The following is a 23,799-nucleotide window of genomic DNA, read 5'->3' on the forward strand; positions in this document are numbered from 1 at the left end:
GGATCTTCCACCAGAATGATTCCCGCAAATTCCTTCATGTACTTCTCTCAGTACATAATCTGCATCGTCCTCATCCAAACATCGAAGGAAAGGTAGTGTATATCCTCGCCGATACAGCACCCCATCAATCATCGTGTATCTCGAGGCCTGGGCTCTAATCTTCCGAGCTCGCAGCTTATTTGGTGGTAATACCCTGTCTCTAAGGTATGAAACTATCGGGTCCATCCACGAGCATTTTTGTTCTATCCGCAGCACCTTTAAATTCTGCTCAATGCTCGGGCTGGACTTCACCTTCAGAGGGATCGACTTTGGCATTTTTGGGTCTGCTACCGCTGCCATCCTGGCCAAAATATCTGCTCGGCTATTCTGCTCCCTCGGGATTTGTACCACCTCCACCGCTTCGAATTTCCCCATCATCTGCCTGACTATCTTCAGGTACTGCTCCATCTTCTCCTCTCTCGGTTGGAATCTTTCACTGACATGATTCGCAACCAGCTGGGAATCAGTTCTGATCTTCACTCTATCTGCTCTCACGGCCTTAGCCAGTTCCAAACCTGCTATCAAGGCTTCATACTCTGCCTGATTATTTGTTGCTGCGAATTCTAACTTTACAGCATAAGAGATCTCCTCCCCCTCCGGTCCTTCCAGTACAATCCCTGCTCCCCTGATGACCCATCTACAGACATTTGCCATACTTGAGCTTCGCCACTGTCTACAAATCGGCCATTGCCTGAGCCTTTATCGCTGCTCGGGGTTTGTAGTCTATGTCGAACTCGCTCAGCTCTATAGCCCACTTGACGAGCCGACCAGAAGCATCTGGCTTGTGCAGAGTTTGACGCAATGGCTGGTTTGTTATTACTGAGACTGGGAATGCCTGAAAATATGGCCTCAACTTCCGAGCAGCAACCACAAGGGCAAGTGCCCATTTCTCCAACAGTGGGTATCTGGTCTCAGCGTCGAGCAGGGCCTTGCTGGTGTAGTATATCGGATACTAAACTCCTTCTTCCTCTCTCACCAGAACAGAACTGGCGGCCCGATCCGATACCGCCAAATACAGATATAACTTGTCCCCATCCCTCGGTGTGGACAGCAGTGAAGCCTACTGCAAGTATTGCTTCAAGTTCTGGAAGGCTTCCTCGCATTCTGGGGTCCATTCTGTTTTCTTTCCCCTCCTTATCACTTGAAAGAATGGCTAACACTTATCCGTAGCCTTGGATATGAATCTGCTCAACACCGCCAACCTCCCCGTGAGGCTCTGCATCTCCTTCAGGTTACGAGGAGACCTCATCTGCACAATCGCCTGGATTTTCTCGGGATTTGCTTCAATCCCCCTATGGCTCACCATGAATCCAAGGAATTTTCCTGACTCAACCCCAAAAGCACACTTCTCCGGGTTGAGCTTCATCTTATACTTCTTCAAAAGCCCGAATGTCTCCTCGAGGTGTCTGACATGTTCCTTCGGGATTTTAGACTTGGTGATCATGTCATCCACGTACACCTCCATGGTTTTCCCAATCAACGGCTTAAAGACTTTGTTCACCAGCCTCTGATAGGTGGTCCCAGCATTTTTGAGACCAAATGGCATTACTCTGTAACAGAACAAACCCTGGTTAGTGATGAAAGCCGTGCTCTCCTCATCCTGCTCGTACATGGGGATCTGGTTGTATCCCGAGAACGCGTCCATGAAGCTAAGCAGACCGTGTCCAGCCGTTGAATCTACTAGCTGATCGATCTTTGGCAAAGGGAAGCTGTCTTTTGGGCACGCCTTATTAAGGTCTGTGAAATCTACACACATCCTCCACTTGCCATTTGCCTTCTTTACCAACACCACATTCGATATCCATTCAGGGTAATTGACTTCCCGAATGAACCCTGCTCTCAAGAGCTTCTCCACCTCGCCATTTATAGCCTCGTACCTCTCCTGGTTAAAGCACCTCATCTTCTGCCTTACTCGAGCACCTTTCTTTATTGCCAGCTTATGACATGCTACCTCAGGGTCAATCTCTGGAATGTCTTCATGTGTCCAAGCAAACACATCTGCATTAGCCTGTAAGCATTTCACCAACTCCTGTTTTTGCTCTCCCTTAAGTCTCGACCCGATTTTGATTGTCTTTCCCGGATTCTCTGGTCCCAGGCTTACTGTTTCTAGATCCTCTACAGGTTCTTGTCTGTCATTCTTATTTTCCACTCGGGTATCGAGGGATGTTATCTGCATTGCTTCTCTTGCTGCCGAGGAGTAGCAGCTTCTTGCGATCCTCTGGTCTCCTCGTACCACTCCTACTACCCATTCACCCAGTACTTCAGAGCCAGATAATGGTTGGACAGCACCGCTTTGCTCATCCTCAGAAATGGCCGGCCTAGGATCATCTGGTAAAGACCTTCTTCGTCTACCACCACAAAGTCCAGTATCATTGTCCTTTCTGTCGGGAAGCTTCCAATCGTGATAGGCAGCTCGACCACGCCTAGAGGGACCAGCTTTCCTCCTCCAAACCATTTCAAGGAGGTATTGGTATATTCCAACTTCCGGTCTGCTATTCCCATCTCCTCCAAGGTTGACTTAAATAACACATCAACTGAACTTCCTGTATCAACCAATATCCGGTCAAACTTCTTGCTAGCGACAGTAGCCTTGATGACTAACGCATCCTCGTGGGGGTATAGAATTCCTTCCTCATCTTCATTCGTCCACATGATTGGCACTTGCCTGACCCTTGCTCGTTTGGCTGCTGGGGTGTTGAAGAATACCTCTTTGCTGGTCATGGCGTATCTAGCATAATTCTTCCTCGACCTGTTGGAATCTCCGGCCAATGTTGGGCCCCCAGCTATAACCCTTACTGCAGGCTGCTCGCGCCTCAAGTTCCTGTCACTCTGCTCCCCTTCACTTGTTGAGGCTACCATTGGGAAGGTCCCATCTACAAACTCGTCCAAATACCGGTTTCTCACCAGATCTTCAACCTGGGTCTTGAGATCTCTGCAATCTGCTGTGGTGTGGCCATGAGTGCCATGGAACTTACAATAGTGTCCCCTATCCCTCATGCTGGGTAGCTTTGTTATTGGAGCAGGGAGGTATAGCAGCCCCCGATCCTTTATGGCCTCGTACACCTCGTCCAGGGACATCTTCAAGGAAGTATACCGCCCATAGTCCTAGTTCTGGTCGATCAGGTGCACTGCTCTTTCTCTATTTGCTCCGTTCTGAGTTGGAGGCGGTGGCAGTACTTCTGGTCTGCTCCCTCTACTACTGTGGGGGTGTTGATGACCACTATATGTTGAATCATGCCTTCTCCAAGGCTCCCTAGCTGGGGAACGAGGAGGTTGCACCCTGCTGCGCTGATACTGAGGTGGCCTCTGATGAGGCTGGTAAGCAGTTACCCTACCTTCTGCTCCACTACCTGCGGCCTGGTGGTCCCTCCTTTTGATCGGCTCATTCCCTGGTAATACTTTCTTCTCTTTCCTCCCCAACCCTTCTAACTGGTCTGTCTTAATCCGTGCTGCCTTTTCCTCTTCAATCTCTATGTCTCTCTTAACCTGCTCGTATGCAGTTGCATACGTTTGAACAGCTGGGCTCCTCAAGTTGTACCACAGCCTTCGTATCTTCACTCCCTCTTTCAAACCCCTTAGTGCCTAAGGATGGTTGAAGGCTCCCAAATCAAGGACAGCACGATGAAACCTCTTGATGAATTCCCTAAGGGTTTCTTGCTCCCCCTGCTTCATGCTTTTCAACTCCATCATATCATCTTCTGGTGCCATTGCCCCACGAAACTGCTCTGCAAACTCCTTGCACATCTGCTCGAAGGTTTTAATGCTCCCCCGAGGGAGTTTCCTGTACCACTCGCGTGCACGTCCCTCCAGGGATAGTGGGAACACCCTGCATCTTTGGGGTTAAGATAATCCTTGTACCCCCGTTATGTCATTGAAGCACTCTATGTGCACCAGCGGATCAGTTCGTCCCGAATATCTAAGGTCCGGGAGGCGGAAATCTCTCGGAATAACTGCCCTTATGATCTCTGCTGCGAGCGGTGATTCTCCGTCCAGCATTATCCTCCAACCAGGAGCTCTGCTCCTTTCTTGCATGTCGTCAATTATCTGCGCTAGTCTGCACACTTCCTCCTCCAACTGCACTGCACGACCAGGGTCACGTGCTGCAACTTGATCCCGCTCTTGCTCTACATCATGCAAGTGTTGTCTCAACTCTGTTTCCTCTACATTCGCCACCCCGTCGTCCTCGTCAAAAATCTATCTTGCTGGGGATTGCTCTTCCTCTCTATGAAATTCTCCCCGCAGAGGTATGTTACCCCTCTCACCACCAAATCTCCCGTGGTTTGACTTCTCCTCGTACTATCGGGACCTGGTGCCACTCCACCACCTCTCACCCTGTCCTCCTGAGTTACCCTTCGTTCACTCCGCAGCTCATGCAGGATGGTTGTCAGGGTCTCCATTTGCTTTTCCATCCGTTCCATCCGGTTGAACATGGTTTTTTTCCCGTGCTTCACTGGCTATCTCCCTCAGCGTCACGGAATCGTTAACCCTCATATCACCCCCTTGTGCACTACTTCCTCCTGTCTCCATTGCTTTTCACTTGCTTCACTCCTCTTCTTGCTATCAACAGAAGCTTTTTGTTTAGCTCCCCACAGACGGCGCCAAAATGTTGATGCGAGATTCTGGTTACGCCCTTCCAACGACCAAGATGTCTGCTCGATCAACCTCACCTCGATCAGGATCTCTCCTCGTACGCTTTCTTCTCTAAGTATCCCTGCGTCCACAGAAACAAGTCAGAGCACGCCGGTTGGTTTCCCGGCGTAAACCCTCCGACGCTCAAGTCAGATATGAAGGCTCTGGGAACGCTCGCCACAAATCTTATGGCTTTTTGGTTGTTTTCCCTTTTTTAGAATTTCCTTTATCTCTGTTCTAATCTCAAAATTGCTAACCCTTTTACCTTCGTTGGCTACCTTTTTATAGGTCACTTTTGAACTCGGGCCTCCCCTCCATTCGCGCTCATTACCCTCCCACCTCTCAAAAGTGGATTCCCCATTTCCGTAGTCGTGGGTGGTTGCGTGGCCCTCATGCCTAGATTCTCGGACTGGAAAGCATGCCTTGCCAACTGTCGTTGACCGGGTCTCCTCGACTCAGCCCTTAGCAGGAATACAGCAGGAATGGCTTTATGCTTCTTACAGGAGATTGGCCTCGCGGATGACGTGCTCGTGGGTAAGCAGGGTATTCTTGCTCCTGCTCCTCCGGATACCAGGCTCTTACGGGACACACCGGTTCGCAGAGCTCTGCCATCAGATATCTGCTCATCATGCTTGGTCTCGTCGACGTATTTCTCCCAAACAGATATTTTCTTATTGTTGGCACAAATTTTCCTTTAAGTCAAATTGGAATAGATGTTTGTGAGATGCCTAGACTTGAGAATTTGTTATGATTATATGCATTAAAGCTTTCGGTAGACCCTTGAAATCTTATGATCAATGTATTAGAAATTTAGAATTGGGGTTTATAAGAGCTAGTTTGATCATGTTATAACTTTTATAATTATTGTTGCTAATTCTGTTATAGAAATAATTAATCAGTTGTAAAAATGATTAGTTAAACATTTGGTAAATTTTATTTTTAAAAGCATTATGACTTTTAAAAGCAGACGTACGTACTTAGTAAATCTCACTTTTAAAATATTATAAGAATGCAAAAGGTTTAAATATATATAAATTTATAAAATTTATTTACACATGCATTTATAGATACATGTATATATAATAATTGATAACTAAAATAAAGATTTTTATTTTATTAATTTTTTTTTGTTATCTAAAAAAAGGTAATAATAATATCTTTAATGACGTATTTATTAATCAGTAATCGGAATGGACTTGAATCAAAATGGAGGAATGGAAATCGGAATAAATTGTTTACTTTAACTATCAAAATTGGAATCGTAATGAACTGTATTATCACTTATATATTTATTTTATCTGAGAATCAGAATGGATTGTTTTAAATTACTAAACTGGCCTTATTATTATTATTATCATTATTAAATAAGGTAAAAAGGAATTTTCAATTTTTACTGAAGTAAAAATATCAATTCACTTCTCATTCTCAGCCCTAGGGAATGGGACTCCCATTCCACATTCTAGAATTTATGGAGTCCACTCAAATTTTCATTCCCATTCCCCCTCCTTGTTTTGGAAGTAAACAGGTTAATAGTTCTATTCTCTCATTTCTACTCCCATTCTCATTCTCAGGTACTAACACACCAAGGTATTCGGTTCGGTTTTTGCCCAATAGAACTGAAATTATTCGGTTTGGTTTGATTTGGTTTAATAAAAAAGCCAAAGGGTTTATATTTTTATGAACCGAATGGTTTGTGTTCGATTCGATTCCAAAATTGAACCGAAAGCACAAACCAATCGGTTCACGTAATTTTAATTATTTTTAGAAAAAGAAAAACCAAAACTAAATCGTAGAATGTGATTCCCTAAAATCTAAATCCCTAATTCTCCTAACTAACTAAAACTAAGCACAGAACAGCACAACCACAACAACCTAGCAAGCGCAGCGGTAGCCCCTCTCTCACGGAACCACGCTCACTCTCAAGTATAGCACGACAATAGGGCTCTCTCATGCAATGATAGGTAATTTCTTAGTTTAGAAGGGAAAGTCAGAGAAACAGAGGAAGAATATAAGTTGATTAAAAGGGAAAAGTCAATTCTTATTCCAAAAACTTGCTTAGTGCAAGTTCAATAAGGTCTCTTAAATAGACCTATACATATAATAAAAACTAGAAAACTAGAAAAGACGAAAATCACTTGAAAATAAAAAGCATGATCACTTAAATGGTAAACATACATAACCGCCATGAACTACATGCAACCTAAGTCAAATAATCAACTGAAGAAACTTGATCCCCATGCATATTGAGCACATACCATTCCCCACCCTTTAGAAACACCTTGTTGGTGCGGTCAAAGTGAGGGTGAGCCTTCGAGAATCGCCATCGGTTCCAATGAGTGTCCTCAATTGCTGCTCCTATCCCTTTAACCAGTATTGAGTTGTACGAATGGCACATGATCTTCAATCATGAATAGTTGCAGCTTTTAACAACAGTGTGATACAAACAAATAAAATAATTAAAATTATTTATTTAATTTTATTGTATTAGTTAATTTTGAACTAGTCAAAAGTAGTTGCCCTTATTTTGTGGAACTACATGTAATTAGTAGAGCATTATGTGAGAACATGTTTAGTGTTACTAATTTTTAGGTTGTAATCCTAAATAAGCTTTTATTATATAAAGCTTGATGTTATTCAATAAAAAGGATCATGAGTTTATTATTTTGGCAACATAAAAGTTGTAATTGGGAGTTTATTGATTTCTCGAATAACCAATACTTATTTGGAGGTTTGGATTTCCTTGAATTAACCCCATTTGTCATCTAATTTTTCTATTTCATTTGATTTCTTCTTATAAACTTTAGTGTTCGTATCACAATGGCCAAGAATAAGTTTCTCGTCACAATAATAACACAACCCTTTTCCACGATGAGCATGTGCTTCTTAGTTGGATAGTTGCTGGATAGGAGGGGAAGTGATGTCATCTGCTATTTGATCAACCTTAGGAGGTAGACCTAAGACCCTAACAAAGCTATTTGGGGTTGGTTGCTATATCACCAAAATAGGGGGTGGTAGAGAAAAGTGACTGGTGCATTGAGAAAGTGAATTCCGCTCCTCAATCAGTCTTGTCACACCAATGGTGTTAGCCAAGGTAAAGGGCTATTTAATCTTGACATCTAGTTGTATCTCATCCTGAAGACCTACAATAAAACAACCCACAAAAAATCATTCGAGTAAGCCATCAACCTGATGTAAAAGCTTTTCAAAAGTTTCTTGATATTAAGCTAATAATGGAAGTCTATTTCAGGTGCATCAAAGCCTTAGATGGGTCCTCATAATCCATTAGTTCGAATCGTAGAAGGACTGCCTTTGAAAATTTTGCCTAAGTTAGTAGGCCACAAAATTTTATTAACCATCTATGCAATTATAGAGCAATCCCCTCCAAATAGAATGATGCCAATTGTATTTATTGTTCTGGGACTACATTCTCAAATCCGAAGAATTGTTCCACCTTATGAATCCAATCAGTCGAATCTTCTCCGTTGAAATTTGGAAAGTTTAGTTTGAGATGGTGGTGATGGTTGGGAAAGTTTAAGGAGGAAGGTTTTATGGCTTGGTTAGAGGATGCTGTAGCCTGTAGGTGCAAAGGGGTTAATTTCAGAGGCAATTACGTGTGAGGTTTATGATGCACGAAGAGATTGAAGATTTCTTGAACCTCATTACGAAACTCAGCATTTGATTGACTTGGGGTAGCCATATTTCGAGCAACCTTTGTTTGATACCAGATGATAGGTAATTTCTTAGTTTAGAAAGGAAAGTAAGAAAAGTAGAGGAAGAATATAAGTTGTTTAGAAGGAAAGAGATAATTTTTATTCCAAAAGCATGCCCAGTACAAATCCAATAATTTCTCTTAAATAAACTTATACATATACCAAAAATTAAAAAACTAGAAAAGAAGAAAATCACTTGAAAATAGGAACATGATCAATTAAAACGGTAACATGTACAACTGCCACAAATCAAAACCAATCGATTTTAAATAGAATGAATTGAAATCAAATCAAACCAAACCAAACTAAATCGAACCGAACCGAAATATTAGGTTCGGTTCTAAATTTTGGTTTGATTTTGGTTCGGTTCTAAATTTTCGGTTCGATTCTAACTTGTTGTTTTAACACCACGATTTCTGTTCGTTGAAAGTATCTTCCTCGTCGCCCAAAATTCATCCCACTTGCAGCTCATTCTCTCATGCAATCCCTCATCTTCTGTAGTAATTTGATTGCTCTGATAACTATAAGCAATAAACCACTGCCCAAGAACTTTTGCCAAGAACAATTCAAGATGAAAATAAGCCAATGATTGATTTAAAGTTCCAATGATGAAACGAAACATTAGCTCTAGGTTAATGGAGATTTAACAGAAGATTAAAAAAAATCAAGATTGCACAGCCTCTTTATACTCTCTTATGAAAACAAATCAAGTTCCAATCTGCTTCAACAACCAGCCTCTTTATACTCTCTTATGAAAACCCAGATTGCACAGCCCTTTGACACGTGTGTAACGGCTTCTAACGACTTGATTCCTCCCTCACATGCTAGCTCACGTGTTTTACTTAAGTTTCCTGAAAACGACACAAAGCAATGCCGTTCTGCCTTAAGCTGAGGAGCCCGTGACTGCACGTGAGTTGTAAGTAATTCCAGCTGATCAAAACGCAGCCGTTTTGGGGCTCTGAGTTTTGAATTCATAACACTCCAGTCCACATCTTCCTCACCCGCTAACATAAACAAAGCACAAAACAATTCCAATCTCAGAATTAAGATCATACTCAGACAAATCCTTAATCCAATCAGCGATCTATCGTCTACTGCGAGCTAATCGAGAGTGCCATCTAATTCGAGGTGGCTGAGAGACCGTGAGAGTGAGATGTTGATCAGAGATAGAGAGAGTGAGAGTGAGCGTGGTTGCGTGAGTGTGGAAGAAAGGGGCTGCTGCTGTGCTGCGTTTGAGAGTAAGCATGGTTGCATGAGAGAGAGAGAGGGGCTGCTGCTATGCTGTGCTTGAGAGTGAGGGTGGTTGCATGATATCTGCTCAATATGTATGGGATGAAGTTTCTTCAGTTGGTTATTTCACTTAATCAAAATAAATTATAGTAGTGGTTGCATGCCTGACTTTGGAGGTAAGGCTAGAGGCAAACTTCTACATTTATAACTTGTTTCACAACAAATTACGGTTATAAATGAGACTTAATCCAAAGACGGAAAGAGAGAAATTTGCTATACTGTTTAGTATCCATTATTGAGAAAAACACCAAAATTAACTTTTACCTCTTTAAAATCACTTTTGAAACCTCCCAAAAGATATCTCAAATGGGTTCTCAATTTTTTAAAACATTACTTTTGGCTAAACACCCCATCCTCCAGTAGATTTTGAAAATGTCAAAATGTATAAGACACTCATCCAGTGGGGGTTTCACAGGCTTACCTCTCTTAGAAGTCTCTGCATTCTTGGATGTCATGAAGCAGAGTGTTTTCCAGACGAGAAGATAGGAATGACGCTGCCCAAGTCTCTAACTTGTCTGTCCTTTCGAGGATTCAAAAACACATTTAAGAAATTAGCAATTTGTTGTTAGTCACAGTATCTGACGTTCTTTTCTTTTATAGTTTGCAGAATCAACTGTATTATATATGTTGTCATTTGCAGTATCTGAGGTGCCTTTTGCATTTTACTTGACCTTTATTTGTTTTACTAGTGACTGAAGAATACCAACATTGGTTAGAGATTTGGAGAAGCATCTGAAGAGGCTTGACAAAGTTGGAGATGCACTTGCTCCCAAGCCTTCAATCATCACAATGCAAATCCGATGAGTACTTATGCCTGCAATTATGTAAAATATTTGAAATTTTGATTCAGCGAAATGGTTTGTTGATGCAAAGCTTTAAACTGTTAAGACTTACCCAGCAGGCCTGTTGGATGTTGTATCAACTCCAAAATCCAACAAGAACTATGGCACCAAGACCCAGTTTTTACCGATTCAATCAGCTGAAATGATGAGGCAAATCCCACGTATTCGAATCAATCCATTTCATGAACTGTTATTTTCATGATGCTTTCTATTGGAGTTGAAGAGGAAACAAGGATGTGTTGGAATCAATGAGAACAGTGGGAAGCATGACTGGAGCTCTGATTATAAATAGGCATTTTAAAAACATGTGCTGGTAAGTGGTAATTAAAGAAATTTGTGAGCTTATTCAAGTTTCAGTATTTGCTGTTTGGATAAAGCTGATACCAAGTTTGGCAAAATCTGTGCTTTCTTTGTTCAATCGGTGTTATGGTTAAAGTAGATGCTCTGATTAATAAGCCAGACTACGATAGCTGGCTCTAATAATCGGCTTCCTTTTTCTTGTTTGCTGTTGTATATTCTTTCAATTTTTTTTTCCGCATTAGGACGATCAGTTGAAGAACAAGTTTGTGTTTGACGATGCATTTAAGGAAGAGCCAGACTTGGATGCAGATCTGAAAAGGTTAGCATGAATGAAAACCTTCAGAACTGACTGAAGGTTTCTGAGTTGATCCTAAAAATGTAGCAGTTGTCTGTTTCATAAAGCAGAACAAAAACAGAATAAGAGATCACTAATCATGCTTGAGAATTCATTTAAATAAAATTTCAAAAATTGCCAAACACAGCCTAAACTAGGATGCACTTGCTTAAGATTCATTTTCAGAAGGAAGGTTGTACTTGCAGCTCATAAAATCATGTTTATGTTGTATGTTTATTCAGCAAATGAAAGATTCCAAGTTTGCTGAAACCATATTATTTTTTTACCAGGCGCCTTCTTGAAGGTATCGACGTCAATTTCAAAAATGTTGGGGATAAGTTGCTTGATGCAATGCTACACAAATATGAAGGATTTCTTGTCGATGATTACTACCACCTCGATAAAAAAATTCATGTAACTGGTCATGCCGGCAATAAAAGAAGGAAAGGTGGTATACGTCGAAGACATAGATGAAGGCCTCGAGTCCATCGGCCCTCGTTGGGCTATTCACTTGTCGGAATGTCAGGAAACAACTTGTTGAAGTTGCGTGGGAATTTTAAAACTACCATATGTTGTAGAAATGCACTGAGCCATGTGCTTTCAGAGCTTTGTGAAGATGTCTTGGCCATGTGTTTGATACAGGTTATGCTTGTTCGATTAAATTGTACGCAGTTTTAAATCAAAGATTCAGAACATGCGTATGTTACTGGTTTCTAGAATCCAGATCAACAAATGCCTCTATGTAGAAGTTAAAATTTTAAATTTTTTTAAGTAGAGGTGTAGAGTTTCTTTTTTCAAAAAAGAAAAAGTAAATTGTGGAGGCTATCTTTATTTGATTTTACAATCTTATTTTATTTATTTCACGACATAATTTTAAAATATTTATTTAGTAAATTATTAACATCTATACCACTAAAGATTTTTTTGTTAAACGATCTACTTACAAAGTTATATTAATTATAGATTTACTCAAAGAAGCCCTATTAAAAAAGTTATAGCAAGTAAAGCTCTCTCTCTCGAATAGAGAGGCGGGAATGGAAGTATTGAGGGGTCGTAAGGACCCAGGTGTTCACTCCTTGGGAGTGTAAAGTAGATCATCAACTTTGGTTTTTTAGTTTTAGTGCGGTTGGCTAGGCTCTCTGGGGAAGCAGAGAGTTTTCTCGGAGGAAGGGCTAGGTAGTCATTATTGTTTGCTCATCCTCATTCATTAGCTGCCATGGATACGGACGAATTAATTCGAAAATACAAAGCAATAACTATCCGAGAGGAAGATAAAGCTAGAGTGACGTTGGAGGTGGACTTGAAAACTAAGAAAGAGGGAATGCTAGCAGGATGTTTAATGGGTAAAGTCCTTCTCTCGAGAGGAGTTAATAAAGGATGGATAATGACTATGGGCCAATACATCCTTAGCTTCTTTTCCGCTGAGCAGAGAAATTTTTTGAAGGGTATAAAAAATAGCTATAACCTATTTACATTTTAAATTTGAATCAACGGTCAAACATAATTTTAAATTTTTTGAAGTAGAGGTGTAGAGTTTCTTTTTTCAAAAAAGAAAAATAAATTGTGAAGACTACCTTTATTTAATTTTACAATCTTATTTTATTTCTTTTACAATATATTTTTAAAATAGTAAATTATTAACATCTATACCACTAAAGATTTTTTTGTTAATCGCTCTACTTACTAACACCGGACACAATAGATGAGAAAACACAACGTCACACACCCAAGAAATCACAAGCTCACCACCACAACAAACAACAAAAGGATACAGAAAAAAATCCACCACCTAAAGTTGTTAAGCTAAGGATACAGGGCTTAAAATACTCACCACTCAATGGAATCCACCAAAGAGATACAGAGTTTGATAATAACTCAAAGTTCATCCAATCCCCAAAATTAATCTCTGTCTTTTGGTTACAACTACATAAGCTTAAATAACTTTCTCGGAACAATCCTCCAAGTATAGATATACTACAGAGAAACCCTTCAAATGACTTGACTTCAAAGACCAACATTAAAGCTAGACATGAATAAAACATTGGTATGCTTAAAACACAACAAAGAGCATTAAAAAAAAGTCCCAAGTCCAGAAATATTCTTCTTGACTCAAAACTGAACAGTCTGCACTTAACTGAATATAACTTACTGTAGAAAGCTCCAAATTTAGATTAGTAAAATTCATTGGAAAGCTAACAGAAATATCTTTCCAATGATGTATGGGTCGAAAATTAATTCGATCTCATGCAGTACAGTTTAATTCCCAAAGATTCCCCTTCTGCACAGAAATTCTGCTTACTTGATTAATGTAAGAACTTGAACTGCACTTGGTATAACTTGAATACCAAATATTTCAAACACCCCTGTGTTACTTACAAAGTTATATTAATTGTAGATTTACTCAAAGAAGCCCTATTTAAAAAGTTATAGCAAAAAAAGTCCTAGTTACCTTTAGTTAATAATAATCTTCTAATCTGTCTTACAACGGACTTTTGACAAAAGTGTGCTACTCCCACCTCTTCAAAGTCCACCCGACACCACGTCTTCTCTATTTAAAATTTTCTATAGTTGAAAATTATATTTTCTTTTACTTGACGCCCCTCCAAATTCTAAAACTTAGCTTCGATGAACTTTCTTCGTTAAATCTCTTTGCTTTACTTTATTCTTGTTACTTGAGAAGAAGAGCCAGAGTCTAGAAGAATGAAAGAAAATTCAACGAGATAGAAATTTAGAAATTTCATCCGATCCTTTTTTTCTTCAATTTTTTGGTATTTTGATTCGTTCAATGGATTCTTGATCATTATTCATTCTTTCTAGTTTCTACCATGATTCGGAAATTTTTCTTAAAAAAACTACTACTCTTGTGTATTTAAAAAAAAAGGAAAGAAAGAAAAAAGGCATTAATAAAGAATTGTGCACGTAACATTATTAGTACCTTGTTGATTGGTCGTTTGGTCTTCAAGAAATGTTAGTTGATATATGCTTGAAATTATATTCTGCTTTTTTTTTTCCTATGTATTGTTTCCCGTTTGATTACATTTCAAACATTTTTAACACGAATGAATGCTTTAACCATTTTTGTCACTTCATTATTACAATAAGCTGATTGAAGTTATCTGCGTTGGTCCTGAAAATGTAATGGACACTTCTCTGTTTGAATAAAACAGGACAAAACATTGATATTTCTACCATTGCCATACATAGTATAGCCTAGGAATACATTTCCATAATTAATATTTATTTCAGAAGGAACTTTTCACTTGCAGCTAACAAAAAAAAATTGGGAGATGAAAGATTCGCTGCATTACCAACACTTCTCTGTTGGTTTATTACTTAAAAGTTGGGAGATGAAAGATTCGCTGCATTATTTTATTCCAAGTTTGCGGAAATCATATTTGTTTTCCCGGCTGCTTTCCTGAATGTATCGACATCTAAGATGCTTAAAATGTCGGGGGTAAGATGCTTGGTGCAGTGCTACTCAACATGAGAATTCATCTTCTAACTCGTTACCTGATATTATTGTCTTCTTGAAAATTTAATTAAGCTTAGAAGTCCCTCAACCACAAAATCAATGGAGTTTAACTCCATCGATACACAACTTTTAAGTAATAAACCAACACATGAGTTCATCTCTATTGATACTCAAGTTCTAAGTCCCTTATTCAATACTAAAATCCATGAGAATTAAACTAACCGTAGTTTAACATGTGATTAACAAATGTTAAAAGGTTCAAAAAATACATCAATTATAAAAGAAATAAAATCAGCAAAGAGACCACATCAGAAATTTCTTAGATGTCCGAAACTATTAAAAGAATTCACATACCAAATCAAAAAAAGTAGAAAATGCTTAAGCTTCTTAAGGTAATTTGAAGTATGAAAGTGAATGGCATATAATCCAGTATAAAAAAAAATGGTTTTAGTGCCGTACAAAGAGAAGTTAATGGTGGTTACAGAAGTGGGGAAAGTTGGGTACAAATCAGATAATGGGAGGCTCCTAAACTTCCTTAAATCAATTTTAATTTCAAAAATAAAATAATAATAAATAAAAAATAAAAAATAGCATAAAAGAAATAAGATAAAAATTACTTTTCTAAAATTGCATGCAAGTATACAAAAATAACATATGTTGATATTACATCGAGAAAGGTCCATCAGCCCTAGTTGGGCTATTCGCTGCGTAGAATGTCGGAGAACAACTTGTTGTGGTAGCTTGGGAAGCAAATGTGAATGTTTCTTTCTAGAGCGGATTCCCTGCAATCTTACTCGACGAATGAAGTTGTATCTCTTAATTGGAATTGAGATTGGACAACTGAAGCTTAAAAATATATTACTAAAGTAGTTAGTAAATATTAGTTGCTGTAGTGTAGAAACTAACTTGATTCAATTTCATACTTATATGAAAAACCTGTAATATCTTTACTATTTTTATCAAAATTACTATTTAAAAATTGCAACTTCTACACGGTGTCAAATTTTATTCCATAATTACACATTTCTTCATAGCAGTTATAGTTTAAAAATTACAATACTTCAATACCAAATAGAGCCTTCATCGCTGTATTCTTTTCAATTGATCTATTACATTTTGTTTTCAATGGAGTGACGCAAAATTTGCCTTCTGTCTTATTGTTAAAGAGGAGAATTTAGAGTGGCTTTTTGCTGTTAAAAAATAGCCTAACGTAAGAATAATGAATGAATATCCACAAGCTACTGTATTATATGTTGTTAGAGGATGTAAAAATGAGGAGACTAAAGATACATTTAAATTTCAAGGAACATTTATTAGAAGTAAATTTCCTATGACCCTACAGGTGACTAATTAATGGGAAATTGACAATGACAAAAGCAAATTTATGAGTTTTGTAGGCTGGCATGCCTATATTATAGCATTGTTCGATCAACTGCCACACCAAATGTTTTTGACGAGAAATAAAAACATCAAGATATTGCCCGCTTGCCGTATTCCACATCGTGAATTGTATCTCTGTTCCTCAATTTTCAGTGTTCCATACATAAAACCATTTTCAGTTTCTCTTGTTATCAATTCAATTTCTTGTTCGTGACGATCTTGATTCCTTTCTTTCTGGTAAAACGGAGCCATGTTTGCTGTTGGAGAGGTCTTCCTCAACGCTTTCTTTCAGGTGTTGTTTGACAGGTTGGCTTCTCGTAATTTGCTCAGCTTTGTGCGTCAACTCCAAGGCGGGGTTGATTCGGAGCTCAGAAAGTGGGAGAAAAAGCTGAAGATGATTCAGGCTGTGCTTAGCGATGCAGAGGAGAAGCAACTGACTGACGAGGCTGTGAAGATGTGGCTAGACGAACTCCAAGACTTGGCTTATGACGCTGAGGACATTCTTGATGAGTTTGGTACTCAAGCTTTGGAAAGCAAGTTGATGGCGAAAAATCAGGATAGCACTGGCCAGGTTCTCAGTTTCATACCGGCTAGTTTGAATCCGAATGCTATTATGTCCAATTATAGCATGGGATCCAAGATTAAAGATATTACTAGCCGGTTGGAGCAACTCTGCCAAGATAGAATTGAACTTGGGCTGCAACGGATTGCTGGAGGGGCATCATCACCTACTGCTGCTGCACACCAGAGGCCACCCAGTTCAAGTGTCCCAACAGAGCGTGAAGTATTCGGAAGAGAAGAAGATAAGGCCAAAATTCTTGATATGGTATTGACCGATACCCCCAGTGATCATGCCAACTTTGTTGTAATACCCATTGTTGGCAAGGGCGGGATAGGAAAAACAACTCTTGCTCGGGAGGTCTACAATGACAAGGCCGTTGAAGATTCCAAGTTTGATGTAAAAGCATGGGTTTGTGTCTCTGATGTCTTTGATATTTTGGGCATCTCAAAGGCACTTCTCGAGTCAATCACCCGCAGGCCTTGTCTTCTAAACAATTTAAATGAAGTGCAGGTTGAGTTGAAAGTAGCTGTGGATAAAAAAAGATTCTTGCTGGTCTTAGATGATGTTTGGAACGAGGACTACAGCTTGTGGGTAGACTTAAAAGCTCCATTCTTGGCAGCTGCACCAAACAGTAAGATGATCGTCACCACACGCAATTCAAATGTTGCATCAATAATGGGACCAATTGAACATTATAATCTCAAGAGACTGTTAGATGATGATTGCTGGTCCATTTTCATACAGCATGCACTTGAATCTAGAGATCTTAACGCACATCAAATTTCAGAATCGTTCCACAAGAAAGTTGTTGGCAAGTGTGGAGGCTTGCCCCTGGCAGCAAAAACATTAGCGGGCCTTCTACGTACTACGAGGCATGATGCGTGGGACGATATCTTGGATAGCAAACTATGGGATTTACCACGACAAAGTGACGTTCTCCCTGTGTTAAGATTGAGTTACCATCATCTTCCGTCTCATTTGAAAAGATGTTTTGCTCATTGTGCCATCTTTCCGAAAGATTATGAATTCAATGAGAAGGAGCTGACTTTCTTATGGATGGCTGGAGGAATTATTCGACAGTCAAGAAAGAATGAGCAGCTGGAAGAATTGAGCAGCAAGTGCTTTCAAGATCTAGTGTCGAGGTCTATTTTTCAACAAACCAGCTCTGGTAGTGCTAAATTTGTAATGCACGACCTTATCCATGATCTTGCTGAATTGGTTTCTAGAGAAACCATTTTCAGGTTAGAGGAGTCCACCAACTTGTCATCAAGAAGATTTGAAAGGGTTCGCCATTCTTCGTATGCCCGTGGTAGGCTTGATGGTAAATCTAAGTTCGAGGTTTTCAATGAAATTGAACATCTACGAACATTCTTGCCATTATGCATAAGAGGTGGCGTTACTTCTGGTTATATAACTAGCATGGTTCTCTACGATTTGTTGCCGAAGTTCAAAATGTTGAGAATGCTATCTTTACAAGGATACCGTATTGGTGAGTTACCAATTCCATTTGAAGATCTGAGACTTTTAAGGTTCCTAAACCTTGCTGATACTGACATAAGAAGTTTACCTGAGTCAACATGCGCATTGTTGAACTTGGAAATTTTGATATTAAGAAATTGTTCCCGTTTGATAAAGCTACCGCCCAAAATGATGAACTTGATCAATATTCGTCATCTCGATATAAGAGGTGCAAATTTGTTGAAGGAGATGCCATTCGGAATGAAAGAGTTGAAGAAGCTTCAAACATTGTCCAATTTCATCGTGGGCAAGGGCGAAACTGCATCTGGTTTGGAAGATTTAGGAAGTTTAAACTTTGCATTGCTGGATTAGAGAATGTGAATAATCCACAGAATGCAAGAGAAGCCGCATTATGTGAGAAGCTCAATCTTCATGCATTGACTCTAGAATGGGGGTCTCAATTTGACAATTCTCGAGATGTAGCAGTAGAAGAGCACGTGCTGGACATTCTACAGCCTCATAAATGTATAAAAAAGGTGGCAATCAGGAACTATGGTGGTGCAAGGTTTCCACTTTGGATAGGAGATCCGTTGTTCTCCAAGATAGAATTCCTTGAATTGGAGAACTGTAACAATTGTGTATCTTTGCCATCGCTTGGTCTATTGAGTTCACTTAAGCACCTTGCTGTTAAAGGGATGAAGAAGCTAAAAAGCATAGAGTCTGAAGTTTATGGGGAGGGTTTCTCAATGCCTTTTCCATCATTGAAGATTCTACGTTTTGAGAATTTGCCAGAGTGGTGGCATTGGGACACCGATATCAAAGGAAATGTGCACGTTGATATATTTCCTCGTCTCCAAGAACTTTCCGTTGTGAAATGTCCCAAACTCTCTGGAAAACTGCCTGAGCTTCTGCCCTCCTTGGAGATACTTGTTGTTAGTAAATGTGAAAAGTTGGTAGTTTCATTGTCAAGCTATCCAAGGCTCTACAGATTAGAGGTTGATGAGTGCAAAGAACTAGTGTGCAGGACCCCAATTGATTCTAAGTTGATAAAGTTCATGACTATTTCAAATAGTTCATTAGACATGATTGGATGCAAGGGGATGCTATACGATAGTCAAGCTGGCTCTTCACTGCCAAAACCCATGACCACTACAAATGTTTTGGAGTTTGGAAAATTACTGGAGCCTGGATTTCAGATATTAGAAACTTTGGTAATTGGCAATTCTGAACAGCTCAAGCCATGGAGGCAGGGAAGGGGACTTTCAAGTTTTAATAGACCAGAACACCGGCTAAAAATACTTGCTCACCCTGATGAGGTAACAATTGAAGAAAGTTGCGTAAGTCTTGTTTTGTTTCCAGAGATCAATTTCTTTCCCAGAAATCTGCACTGTCTTCGAATTTACAACAGCACTGCTTTCAAATCCTTACCGGAGGAAATGATGGACAACAGTTCACAACTCGAAAGCTTGTATATCAAAGATTGCCATTCTCTACCATTCATCACAAGATGCAAGCTACCTTCATCTCTAAAAAGGATAGAGATTGAGAATTGTGAGAAATTGCAACGTTTGTTCGATGATAAAGACGATGCTTCTTCTTCTTCTCCTTCATCCTCGTCTTCCCAAGTGATGCTTCAACATCTAAGTATAAAGAATTGCCCAGCGCTCTCCAGTTTGTCATCGGGAATTCAATTACTTGAGTCGCTCGAAGAACTTGTGATAACAAATTGTCGAAAGCTGGAGTCAATACCCGATGGCCTGCACAATCTTAACTGTTTACAGAAGATTACTCTAGTGAGTTGTCCAAGTCTTGTTTCCTTCCCAGAAAGAGGGCTTCCCAACGCCATTTCATGGGTTGACATTAGTTATTGTGACAAGCTTGAAGCCCTGCCCAATGACATGCACAAACTCAACTCTCTCCAAACTTTAAGCATAATTCAGTGTCCAAAGCTTGAGTCGTTTCCAGAAGAAGGCTTTCCCACCAATCTTAGAACGCTTAAAATTGGAAATTTCAAAATGTACAAGACCCTCGTCCAGTGGGGGTTGCACAGGCTTTCCTCTCTCAGAAGCCTCTACATTTATGGATGTCATGAAGCAGAGTGTTTTCCAGACGAGAAGGTAGGAATGATGCTGCCCACATCTCTAACTCATCTGTCCTTATTGGGATTCCAGAAAATGATACTTCTGTCTTCAGTGGGTTTCCAAAGACTCACGTCTCTTCAATCTTTGAAGATATGGAATTGCCCAAATCTCACGTTATTTCCAGAGGTGGGCCTTCCATCCTCACTTTTGGATTTATACATTAACAATTGTCCTAGGCTTAAAAAGGTGTGCAAAAGGGACCAAGGAAAAGAGTGGCCCAAAATTGCTCACATCCCTTGGGTTGTGATGGATGGAAAATTCATATACGATCCAGAATTGGAGGTGTAGATTCTATTATTAAAGTCGGTTGATTTATATTATCCACTATAACAATCTCCTATTAGTTTTTTTTTAATGAAAAAAATTGCAGTTCTGTATAATTTAAAATATATATATTAATCCTCTGCCCTTAATTGAAAATGCCACTCACTTGTTTCTGTTTTCACAAGTCAGATTGTGCGTTGAGGCTATTTGCTTTTTATCAGTGTTTGTTAAGGTAATTAGTGTCTCATAGGCTGATTATAGGCAGATGAAATTATAACTTTTAACTTAAAATTTAATACCATAGACAGATAGATGATTTTTAATCCAAAGGTTTTTAGATGTGATCAAATTGTCACATGCAGAACATATTAGGCATGCATGATGTATCACAAGGTTGATACATCTTATATGCCACGTGATGAAATTAAAGGATGTTTCTCTTACAAGTGATACATCCTTACATGTTCAAATTTGAACATGTAACTTCCAAGTGGTTAATGGAAGTTACTTGTTCAAAATTCGAACATATAACTGTCATATTGTTGCCTATATAGAGGCATGAACGCATCACAAATTCATACATTCGAAGACATACTTAAAGTCTTATCATACTATGATCTTGCAGTTTTGCTTGTAGCCACCAGCCTAAGGGCAGTGTAAAACGATCCCAAAAACCATCAATAATAACAATGGATATAGTTCCTAAATAAACTGATGAAATTTAAGGATGATTGGATGAAACAGCTATGATAAAATGAACTATCTCGAACCGAGCAAATAGCACTGACTCATGAATAAGTGTGGATTCCAAATATCTTCGTATCTTCATAGATATTCATTTCCGTGTTAATTCGAGGACTTCTAGAAATTTAGTTAGTCATTCTATGAAACAGATATACTAATAATAATAAAACAAAAACGACGGGTGTTACACAAATTCACAAGTAAAACTGTACTACTTGGAAACTGTGAACAGTGTAGATTGAAGATCATACGATTGCTATTTTCATTGAGTTTCATGCATAAAACTTTATAGATTATTAAATTAGACATCTTTATCTTTCTATCCATATGTTTATTGTTCAAAAACTTGTTGTATATTAATTGTTTTGATTTTTCAAAATTGGAACACTAGTGCTGGAAAATTCTGATTTTCAATAGCGATTCTTTCTCAATTCTATAATTTATTTCATAACTCCAAATACTTCTGAAAATTCTGGGAATTTTTATTACTGTACACTTATATGTCTAGTTTCTGTCTTTTTAATTTCGTAATTTTTGGCTTTATATAAAAATCATAGAATTAGACTGCGCAATCCCGGAAACTGTTTTCCAGAATTGCGAGGGCTGATATTTAGGTCAGTTTGTAACACAGGAGTGTTTGAAATATTTGGTAATCAAGTTATACCAAGTGCAGCTCAAGTTCTTACATTAATCAAGTGAGCAGAATTTCTGTGCAGAACGGGCATCTTTGGGAATTAAACTGTACTGCATGAGATCGAATTAATTTTCGAGCCATACATCATTGGAAAGATATTTCTGTTAGCTTTCCAATGAATTTTACTAATCTAAATTTGGAGTTTTCTACGGTAAGTTATGATCAGTTAAGTGCAGACTGTTCAGTTTTGAGTCAAGAAGAATATTTCGGGACTTGGATTTTTTTTAATGTTCTTTGTTGTGTTTTAAGCATACCAATGTTTTATTAATGTCTAGCTTTAATGTTGGTCTTTAAAGTCAAGTTATTTGAAGGGTTTCTTTGTAGTAAATTTATGCTTGGAGGATTGTTCCAAGAAAGCTATTTAAGCTTATGTAGTTGTAACCAAAGGACAGAGATTAATTTTGGAATTGGATGAACTTTGAGTTATTATCAAACTCTGTATCTCTTTGGTGGATGCCAATGAGTGGTGAGTATTTTTAAGCCCTGTATCCTTAGCTTAACAACTTTAGGTGGTGAATTTTTCTGTATCCTTTTGTTGTTTGCTGTGGTGGTGAGCTTGTGATTTCTTGGGTGTGTGACGTTGTGTTTTCTCATCTATTGTGTGCGGTGTCAGTTTGGGATGGTTTTTCATCAGTAAATGTCTTATAAATCTTTAATTCTGACTCCTTATTGTTTCCTCTAATTGTCAAAACTAGAATCACTATTTTTGGACATGTGTAACTAAAGTTATGAATTTTTCAAGCAACAGTCCTCTGTTTATATCGTTATTGGACAGTTTGGATAATTTTGTGGAAAAATAAGTTTTCAGGGGATGTTTTTAAACTCTAATTGATTATGTAAAAATTTAAATTGAATGCCAATATGTTGACAAGAGTGTTTTGTGATATTTGTGATATTTCCGACGTACTTATAGCTTGTTAGAAATCAGCTCCTATATAATGGTCTAGTATAGTTTAGTGAATTGATGTGCTTAAGTAAGAGTGCATGGTTTAAGGATTTTTGGATTTTCTTATCTAGGTCAGAATTGAATAAGATATTGATAGTACTTTTTTCTTAACAATCATAGGCCAAAAGTGAGCTCGTTTGATTTGGGTTATTGTTGATTGCTTTGTATCATGGTAAATCAATTCATGCATAATATTTATTATAAGTATACACGTAAATATTTATGAATAGAATAATGTTGTCCAAATGGATTGGCAAGTTATGGTTTTGAAGTTATTTTAAAATGTTTTCTTAAATTTGTTTTAAAAATAACTTCAAAATACCTGCTTCTCTATAAAATGTTTTCCTTAAAAATATTTGTAAAGCTTTGCCAATTCAATGTCTTGTAAGCGTTTTATCGAAATATTATGGAATGATTGATATTGGAAATCTGGAAACAGTTTTTTAGGTTTTGGCTCATTGTCCGTAGTTATCGTTACTAATATTACTAAATAGCTAGTTGTATTGTGCGCACCTATTGACGATTATTGCAGGGTAAAGTACCCTGATAGAACTCTAAGTCGGGTCACTGAGATTATAGGTGACATATTGAACTATTGACCAGGTTACCAGGGGTATAAGTGACACTATGTGATATGAGTAAATTGAATGAAAGAAAAGTTTTATTGATAAAAGATTTCTTACACGATTATTTATTGAAAATGATTATTATGCTATGACTTAATTGATTATGAGTTTTACTGCACACATATGATTACAAAATGATTTTTGTTTCCTGACTTGTGGTACTACATAATAATGATTATATACTTTTTCCTTATTGGTAACCTTATGCATGAGTTCGCTTACCGATTGACAGCTCACCCCTCGTCTCCAACATTTTATAGATTGATTTTAGTGATGTGCGCTTTTGGTCTAGCGAAGAGGATTTAGCTGAAAAACTTTGGCATTTTCTAGATGAATTAATTGTAGCTAGTTTGATTATTGCTTAGAGC

General features: G+C 38.5%; 2 protein-coding genes across 2 annotated transcripts in view; both read left to right on the forward strand.

Annotated features, from left to right (window-relative positions):
* LOC18046678 (2-alkenal reductase (NADP(+)-dependent)) overlaps nt 1–23,799 on the forward strand; it is a 57,047-nt gene that overhangs the window by 15,710 nt on the left and 17,538 nt on the right. The gene's annotated exons all lie outside the window — the stretch shown is intronic.
* LOC112100140 (putative disease resistance protein At3g14460) lies at nt 16,888–20,445 on the forward strand. The gene is given in 2 exon segments (XM_024188534.1): nt 16,888–18,368; nt 18,371–20,445. Coding segments are annotated over 2 exon segments (3,249 nt in total). The 5' UTR covers nt 16,888–17,194.

This window comes from Citrus clementina, unplaced genomic scaffold (assembly GCF_000493195.1).
Source record: "Citrus clementina cultivar Clemenules unplaced genomic scaffold, Citrus_clementina_v1.0 scaffold_3, whole genome shotgun sequence".
Classification (NCBI taxonomy): Eukaryota; Viridiplantae; Streptophyta; class Magnoliopsida; order Sapindales; family Rutaceae; genus Citrus; species Citrus x clementina.